Source organism: Thunnus thynnus, chromosome 14 (assembly GCF_963924715.1).
Source record: "Thunnus thynnus chromosome 14, fThuThy2.1, whole genome shotgun sequence".
NCBI classification, from domain to species: domain Eukaryota; kingdom Metazoa; phylum Chordata; class Actinopteri; order Scombriformes; family Scombridae; genus Thunnus; species Thunnus thynnus.
Window position 1 is genome coordinate 24,748,324 of NC_089530.1, and position 9,366 is coordinate 24,757,689.

Below are 9,366 nucleotides of genomic sequence, written 5' to 3' on the forward strand. Positions count from 1 at the left end.
ACTGTACAGCTGGTCAGAGGATTTAATTTTGTTTTGTCAGTCAGGACTAATAACTTAACGCTGCTCTTTCCCCTCGGCTGTGTAACGCTGTCTGAACATGTCAGCCAGTCGCGTGCCTTTACCTTATCATTCTTCAAGAAGACAGCTCATGTGTGCTCATGGGGCTGGAGGAAGGAGGGGGGGGGGGGGGGGGGGGGGGGGACTCTGGACAGCTGGTCTCTTTTCCAGCATCTCTCCTCCTCCTCCTCCTCTTTCTTTTTGTTGCTCACTCAGACATTGTTTCACTGCAGAGCAAAGCAGACGCTGATCACTGGCTGGATATAAACTCTCTAAATGGATTCTTGTGTGATTTATTTTTCACTGCTCTTCTTTTCTTGACTGCTCATAGAGGAACTAAACAAAACTACTGTGGAGTGACTGATTCCCTGGATTCTGACTGACAGGCTTTTACAGTTTTTAATGTGGACTGTTTGATTAAGGATTAACAGCAGAAACTTAAACTGGCACGGTATGGCTGCTTCATTATTATTATTGTTATTGTTATTGTTATTGTTATTATTATTGTTATTATTATTGTTATTATTATTGTTATTATTATAGCAGTAGTATGAGTATTTTATGTAATTTTATTGTCATTACAATAGTGAAATATTCAAAGAGTTTCATGATTATACTATTAAAAACTCTCTCCTCTCCTCTCCTCTCCTCTCCTCTCCTGTCCTCTCCTCTCCTCTCCTCTCCTCTCCTCTCCTCTCCTCTCCTCTCCAGATGTTGACCCTCTCTGTGCTCCTGCTGCTGCCGTTGCTCCTCGCCTCACCTCCTGTCTCCTCCTCTCCTCTGGTCAAGGTAAACTCAAAGTGTGAATGATTTATTTATTATTAACTTACAAACAAAAATGGCTCAGATAGAATTTCAGTATCTGCACCTCAAAGCTGAAGATGATGTGGGTAATGACGGCATTGATGGTGATGATGATAATGATGATCGAGTTGTTCTCTGGAAGAAGACGAGGTCAAGGTTGAACATTCAAGCTCAACTTGAAAACAAGGTTGTTTTTCTCAGATCCTGACAAGCTGAATTTGGCCAAAAATGTAACATATAATGTTACTTTAACTAATCATTCAAGCATCGCAATAGTCACTGCATTGTGTTTACATGGATTTTAGCTGCATTCCAGTAAACCTGCACAGATTAATGGGCAGGTTCCTATTAAATCCTCACATTGATGTACATACACTTATAAGATAACAGCAAGAGCATCTTCATATATCTTCTGTGGAAAAAACCCAGATGGCTGACAGATATATTGATGACTCTAGGGGAAAAAAACTGTATATCTAGGCAGCTGAAATGTTCCATCCTCCAAAACTGGTGTAAATCCATCACTGATAGTCATTCAGAAAAGACTGATGTTCACCTCTGACTACAGGAAAAGAATATAGAATATCCCCCGGAGTGTGTGTGTGTGTGTGTTTTGGGGGTATAAATGATCTTTTCTTTTTGTTTTGGCTTAAAACCTGTCCGACAGTGAGCTTGTTCTCAGGTATGTGTGTATCTGCTGATTAGGGCTGTCGGCAGCTCATCTCTAATCTCGGCCCTCCAGCTGTAATTCTAGTTTAAACACACTCTGTGTTTCGGTTTGTTCAGACAGTGTCCTCCGCAGCTGTTTTTATCACCTCTGAGTCAAAAACATCTATTAAAGACAATCGAGGTGTGGATTCATACAATGAAAAGTCATCAAAGTCGGCTAAAACTAAATATGAGATGACAAAGACAGCTGCTACATGTAAATCTAAAACTGAAAATAACTTGTGCTGCAGCATTTTGCTGATTTAATGTTTTCTGCAGAGAAATTGTGGATAGTTTTACTGAACTGAAGTGAAAAACGCATGTAAATATGCATGTAAATAACAATTTTTAACACAAAATGTCATTGTCTGAAATATAAAATAGCTGGTCTCAACTTTTTTTTTTAAAAAAACCTTCCAGGAAGTATTAAAACCAAAACTACCAGCATGCAGAAAACTCACTGAAAGTAAACATAATTTAATGAAAATTGAAAACAAATATTCAAAATCCTCTCAGGCATTTCAGCCCATGACTTTAAGATCCTGTGGGGAAACTCACGGAAAGAAATTGTTCAGAAGAGAGAATAATGTGAAGGAAAAGATGAATGTAAAAGTGAGAGTGAGGGAGGAAAACAGAAGAGAGACCGAGAGGAGGAAAGATTCAGAGCGAGGAAGACAAATTGCTCAACAACCAAACAGGGTCAGACATGAACTCATAATTGCACCTAAAACACAACCGTGCATGTGTGCGTGTGTGTGTGCATGTGTGTGTGGTTTGCTCCAGTTGTCTGGTCGCTAACAGCAGGTTTGCAGTGCAGCAGATGTCAGCTGGAGAACCAACGGGTGACAGATGTGCTATCTATTGTGTGTGCGCTCTTGTGCATCTTTGTGTGGAATAATTTGAGTTTTTCGGCCGTGGGACTGATCTGACATTTGGCTGATCTTCACTTCTTCAACATTTAGTCTCAGGTTCATGTTAGAGGAAGAGTTGGAGTCAGCCTTGAGGTTACAATAGTTGAGTTCAGAAACATGTGTCTGGTTCTCTGACCTGTAAATGGAGGAATGTGTGCAATGCATTTTTGGGAGGATTTACATCTCTAATCTGAAGCCTGTGCGTGTTTGTGTGAGTGTGTTGAACTGTGTTTCTACGGAGAGCCAAAGTGTTCAAAATTCATCAAACTCATTTCATTTTCCTTTATTTAACCAGGTCAGAGTCTCGTTGAGATCAAAATCTCTTTTTCAAGAGAGACCTGGCTGAGAGGGTGATAAACATTGTTACAATGAAAAACAAAACACATGAACAGACAAAGAAACTGTCACATTACAAGCAAGTAAACTCAATATATGTTAAAATGCAGTAAAAAAAAAAAAGGAGACAAAATCCAGTTAAAATGCATAAACAGGTATGAATTTTCAAAACTACCTAAAGTAAGAATGATACATTTAAAAGCAACTACAATTAAATAAATAAATAAGACATTATGAAATAAATAATCATATGAATAAATATATTATAATATAGCCATGAAACTGTGAAAGTTATTTCAATATGCCATTTTTCATCATAATAATGAGCTGGATTTTGAAAATATGTTTGATTATTTTACAATTTCATGATAATATTTTTTGATTTGTCTGTGTTTATCCATATGATTATTTATCTATTTAATTTTGGACACTTTGGGGCTCTATATTATTATCACCTTGGTTATCATTCCTTCATTTCCTTCTGTATTACTGTGTAAAACACACATGAGAAAGTGATATTACTTATGATGCTGAGAGCAAGAAGAGAGCTGCGATAGGAACACTTTCTATATTTTATGACCTACACCTGCAGGTCAGAAAACACTTTTATTTGAAATATGAAACCAAAATCAACATCGAAGTCCAAAGAGTCTGCTAAATTTTGTTGACCTACTACATCGTTTTTGTCAATGTTGCATCGTTTTTTAGTCTAGTAGGTTGTTGTAACATCTTCATGTGCTTTTACATTTAATTTCATTTTCACATGGTGGGTCAGGTGACTGGGTTTTGTTTAAAACTTAATGGTCTGACCCTTCATGTTACTTTCCTTAATGGACTCTGCTGATGTCATCACATCCTCTGATCTCAGTGATGAAGTTACTGAGTGAAGTTTTATCATAATTGTCAGGAATGATGACCAAAGCACAAAAATAAGATGAAGATTTTTTTCAAAATGACCTCTACTGCTGGCCAGCTGCCTCAACAATGAATGTGCGTGTGTGTCTCTGTGTGTTGATTCATTGTCATTCAAAACAGCATGTGTCTCTCCCAGTGGGAGGTTAAAGGTCACCATCTGGAGTCTGGAACACACACACACACACACATAGGCTGTGTCCGAAATCACTCCCTATTTACTATATAGTGCACTACATTTACCCTCCACCATTTTATTTGAGTGTCTGAATGCTGAGTGTGTAAATGTATCCACCGTATAGTGCCCTCAAAAAAATTAGTGTACATGTCATGGACACTACTTTCTGCTAACAATCCCACAATGCAATGCTCCACATTTTAAAGATGTGAAAACTACCCTCACGTGACTCTACAGCTAATAGTGCTGACACTAGGGGTGTGCCCGAATACAAATACATTATTTGGCAAAGCACAAATAGTGTTTTTTTTTTTTTTTACGAATATTTCTTTCATACAAATATTTCATACAGCCTTACTCGTATATGCCATTTCTTTGTTTCTATTAACTATATAAAATCGAAATACCATGAAAATGCAGTGACAATAAACTAAATAAATTCTCTCCTTCTATTTTGTGTGTGTGTGTGTGTGTGTGTGTGTGTGTGTGTGTGTGTGTGTGTGTGTGTGTGTGTGTCTGTGTGTGTGTGTGTGTGTGTGTGTGTGTGTGTCAGGAGCAGTCAGTGTGTGCCAGGACTTCCTGCGGTGCAGGTAGAGAGTGTGTTTCCACTGACAGAGGAGAACCAGTGTGTCGCTGTTTACAGGTAAAATTACTGATTGATTTCTACACTCGTTGCACCTTTATTTAACTAATTATGACTTGATTTCTGTTCTCTCAGGTCTAAAATCACATTGTAGTGACTAAAAATTTTGCCTTAATTACCTTTTATAGAAATTCATCTGTTTCTCTTTAAAAATTTAAAAAATTCTCTTTAAAATTAAAATGATGATCTTTATAAATGTGTATAACATTTTTAAAGGGGACACATACTGCACATTTGCAGATCTATATATTTATTCTGGGGCTCTACTGGAATATCTGCATGATTTACAGTTCAAAAAAACTCCTTATTTATCTTATACTGGCCTTCATGAAACAGGCTGTTTTAGCTTCTGTCTCTTTAAGGCCCAACTCATGGTCTGATTGGTTATCTCCTCCAAACTGCCGCTCAGCAGACATCCACCGGTGATGGAGGCCACGTAGACAAATCATGACACAAACCATAGTAGCAGGATTTCACTACTTTTTCTCATTCTTTACTCTAAATGTCAACTTCTCAAATACATCTGTACATGTTCGAACCCAAATCTGAAATATGAAAGCGGACAATGTGAACAACTCATGGAGCAACCTTAGCAACAAAGGCTACTGAATGGACGGCCATTTATGCCCTGGATTTTGACTTGCAGGGAGCATTTCTACATATGTTGACCTCAAGTTTTGGAACTTTGACCACATACAGTAGATGTCCAACATCTTAACAGTATATAAATAACAGAAAATCACAAAAAGCACATTATGTTTGAGAAATATGTTTCTCTTATAAATTTATATTTTGAGTAAATAAAGCTGCAACAATGTCCACTTCTTTTGAGTTTTGCGCCTTATGCTGTTTCCACATAATTCCACAATTTCATGTCTCTTTTCTAGTCGTAGTAGAAGTGGATATTCCCTGCGTTGTGCTCTGCAGGCCGTATGTGAGACGTTTCTGGTCTTTTTTCTCTGCAGCAGTGTGATGTGTCAGAGCACTGGGTGTGTGGCAGTAATGGCAGATCCTACAGAAACCACTGCGAGCTGCACAGAGACGCCTGCATCACCCAGACCAAGATACATGCGGATCACAGAGGACACTGTCTGGGTCCGTACACACAAACACGCTCTTTAAAAAAAAACATGTGTTTATGTGAGTTGTGACTGTATTCTGTGTGTTTTTATTTGCAGAGAAACCAACAAAGAAAGGTGGTGTGAGTCCCAGTAAGTCTGCAAAACATGAACATGAACACCACAAAAACATGACTTTTAATTAATTAATGAGTTTTTCAGAGTATTTTCAGAGTTTAAGGCATTCAGAGAGCTCACATTGCAGCCATGTTGTTGTGCCTGCTCGTGCTTGCAGTCGTGTGTTTCCTGCCTGATCGTGATTGGCTGAGAGAGAGAGTGATCCAGTGGATTCAGGAGGAGGTGGAGTCTGATAACTTGGCCTCAAATGTGTCTTCGGCGCATGATCTGCTGCAAACATACTTTCAGGTCAGACCTGTTCACGTCCTCTTACTCTCACTGTTTTGTGTGACTTGCTTACAAATCACATGAATATATTCTATTGGAAAATAACTGAGAAATGTTTTTTTTAAATATTGTTTGTTTAACTCTGTGTTTGTGTGTTACAGATGTACGATAACGGGGATTTACAGCTTGATTCAAAAGAGTTCCTGAGCTTCCTAAAACATAATGACACTGCCCTCAACCTCACATACTCTAATACTGTGGAGACTAACCTGCTACTGAGGTTTGGACTGAGAATTTCATTTCTTTTAATTTTCTACTAAAAAAAAGTGCATATTTTGTGAATAAATCCTTGTAATCAACATCCATTAAGTTCTCTTTCTGTCTCTCAGGTCTCTGTGTGTCGATGCTTTGATTGAGCTGTCAGATGAAAATGCAGACTGGAAGCTGAGTTTAAATGAGTTTATCAACTGTCTGACTCCCAGTTACCATCCACCTGAGAGAAGTAATCACACACACACACACACACACACACACACACGCACACACACACACACACACACATGCACGCAAAAACACAAACACCCGTATCATCCCTGTTATCCCTGAAGAATCCATATATGAACAGTAATCCTGATAGTTGAGAAATACTTTTCACTTGTATAAAAACCTTTCTTGCTTCCAGAGCCTTGAGAAAATCATAGATAATGTTTGGTAAAATTCCAACATTATAATAAAAATAATAATAAAGTTGGTTTATAAAGCACTGAAAAAAGAAAAAAGTGAGTTTTCAAAAGCAACTTAAAGGAAAAAAGTGTGAGATTCTCAGACAGGTTGTTCCATAATAATTGTGCCCTGACAGAAAAAGCTCTGTCTCCTTTAAAGGTTCAGTGTGTAGAATTAAGTGGCATCTAGCAGAACAGACTTAGCAGAAATGGAATATAGTATTCATATATATGTTTCTATTAGTGTATAATCACCTGAAAATAAGAATTTTTGTGTTTTCGTTACCTTAGAATGAGCCCTTTATATCTACATAGGAAGTGGGTCCTCTGCCACGGAGCCACCATGTTGCACCGCCATGTTTCTACAGTAGCCCCGAGTGGACGAACCAAAGGCTCTAGAGAGGGCTTTTCACGTTTTTTTGCAAGTTTTGGAAGAAGGGTGGAGTGGTGGTATTCAGTTGGTTGCAATCTGCAGCCTCACTGGTAGAGGGCACTAAATCCTACACACTGATCCTTTAAGTCCTCAACCTTGCATTAGTGAACAGCTAGGAGGTTCCTTCCTGAGGACTGCGTGCATGTCGATAAGGGGAGGGTAACTTAAATGCAACGAGCAGGATCTTAAAATCATTTCTAACATGAACTGGCAGCCAATGTACGAACATCAAAACAAGAGTAATATGGTCTCTTTTCTTGGTCTGTCGTAGAAGTCTGGCTGCTGCATTTTGTGCAATTTGTGAACTGATTTCTGTTTTATGCCAGCTAAGAGGCCTTTGCAGTAATCTAATTGTGAAGAAATGAAAGCATGTACAATGGATACATTAAACATTAAAAACATTAAAAAAAATATTTAAATCCAGTCTGAATCTGACAAATTAAATCGTTAGAGACACATTTGGTTCGGACAGTATAGAAAATTTGGTTAAACACATCAATATCTGATTATCTTTTCAGATTACAATTTTGTTTTTATTATATGTCTGTTTACCCTCTTGGTTTGTGTGTGTGTGTGTGTGTGTGTGTGTGTGTGTAGAGTGTGCTCTGGAGGATGAAGTGTTCGAGGACGGAGCTGAGACTCAGCTGGAGTGCAACAAGTGTGTGTGTGCCTGTGGGAACTGGGTCTGCACCGCTCTGACCTGCAACGGTGAGAATACACACGCCACAACACTCTGACATTCACAAATCAATCCACATGTAGACACACTCACACACTATTATACACATGTTTATCACATGATCTTCTGTATATTCCAGCAGAGCATCAGGTCGAGGAGGATGTGAAGGACGGAGGAGAAGAAGAGGAGATGACGGAGGAGGAGTGGAGCAGGAGAGTGGCTGAACTCAACGCGTTACAGGTGGACGGTCGACACTGAACTGCTGTGTTGGAGAAATGTAATAAAATACTTATTACTTTCCCTCAATTAACATAAGATTACTGTCCTCAATACTCACCACTTTACTTTTAGGTTGCTTTCAGAATGTCATTCAAATGCCTGCCGACACAATTTGTGCCTGAAACATAATTTAACATAAAGTCATGACATTTGAACACAATAATAATGTTGGTCCGCCCTTGAATGTGATACCAAGAAGAATTTTATTTCATTTTCAAAGGATGATGACACAACTTTGAGAAAAAAGTAAAGCTGATGGATTCCCCATAGGTCAAATTTTAACCCAGTGATTTTTAATTTATTTTAAAATGAACTTCTTTTATTGTTCAGCACAAAGGGAATGAGAGATACTTCCTTCTTATTTTGAAAATGTTGTGATGACGATTTCCTTTCTGCGAGTTAATTTTCATAGTTTGTGGAAATAAAGACCAATCAAGCCGTGTCTAGAAATAAGCGAACGTCCTCTTTTACCTCCTCTTCCAGGAGACCTTCGCCATGGAAACCTGAGGTCACACTCACTGCACCCCAACCGGCCAATCAGCAGCCAGATAAGAGGAACAGCTGATATAATCACAAACCTCTGCAGTATCAAGCTGAATCAGATTTGTATACAGACAGATTTTTTATAGTGTTACCATATCAATATGAAATATCAGCACTTCTATGTCTCAGCCAAACATACAGAAGGTTTTACTTTTTACTTAAACTTTGTTTCGTATGACTCTGTTTCTATTTTATCGTTTTTAGGATATTTAAATCTGTTAAAACTTTGAATTTTTTGTATTTAAGAATAAATATTTAAAGCATGACTTTTACATATAATTCAAGCCCTTAAAACGAGTTCACACAATACTGATTAAGCCTGTCACCACCAGGTAAATCTCGCTGTATTTCACAGTTTACTGGAGTTTTTAAATATGGCGTCTTGTGGCAGACTCAGTCCTCAGTGCTCTCCAACCACGTCATGTTGCGTTGCGGTTTTAAACTTTTAAAATTTGAGTCACTTTAGAAAATGTTTGTTAAATTCCTTTTAGAGGCCGGTCAAAGACTAATTATTCAGGGTTCTGGGTTCATTGTGAGATTGTTAATGAGATGCTGTATTTTGTATGTTCCGAAAGCTATTTTTTAACTTGTTGCTCTAATAAACTCTTCTGGTTTGAAATGTTTACACTGTGTAACAAATTCATTGTAAAATCCTTCAAGACATTAATAGAAAAGTAGAAACTCCCACTTTATTAGAT

The 9,366-nt window shown here is 38.0% G+C and overlaps 1 protein-coding gene across 2 annotated transcripts; it reads left to right on the plus strand.

Annotated features, from left to right (window-relative positions):
• Positions 1-284: 284 nt before the first annotated feature.
• LOC137196535 (follistatin-related protein 1-like) lies at positions 285-9,291 on the plus strand. Of its 2 annotated transcripts, none has more exons than XM_067609210.1 (11): positions 285-508; positions 769-846; positions 4,460-4,549; positions 5,515-5,644; positions 5,728-5,760; positions 5,903-6,033; positions 6,174-6,292; positions 6,402-6,514; positions 7,765-7,875; positions 7,986-8,123; positions 8,609-9,291. In XM_067609210.1, exons 2-10 carry the CDS (start codon positions 769-771, stop codon positions 8,102-8,104), a joined length of 924 nt encoding a protein of 307 aa, XP_067465311.1. In that variant the 5' UTR covers positions 285-508; the 3' UTR covers positions 8,105-8,123; positions 8,609-9,291. The 2 variants fall into 2 exon arrangements, with proteins under 2 accessions (XP_067465311.1, XP_067465312.1); XM_067609211.1 differs by having other exon boundaries at positions 7,989-8,123.
• The last annotated feature ends 75 nt before the right edge of the window (positions 9,292-9,366 follow it).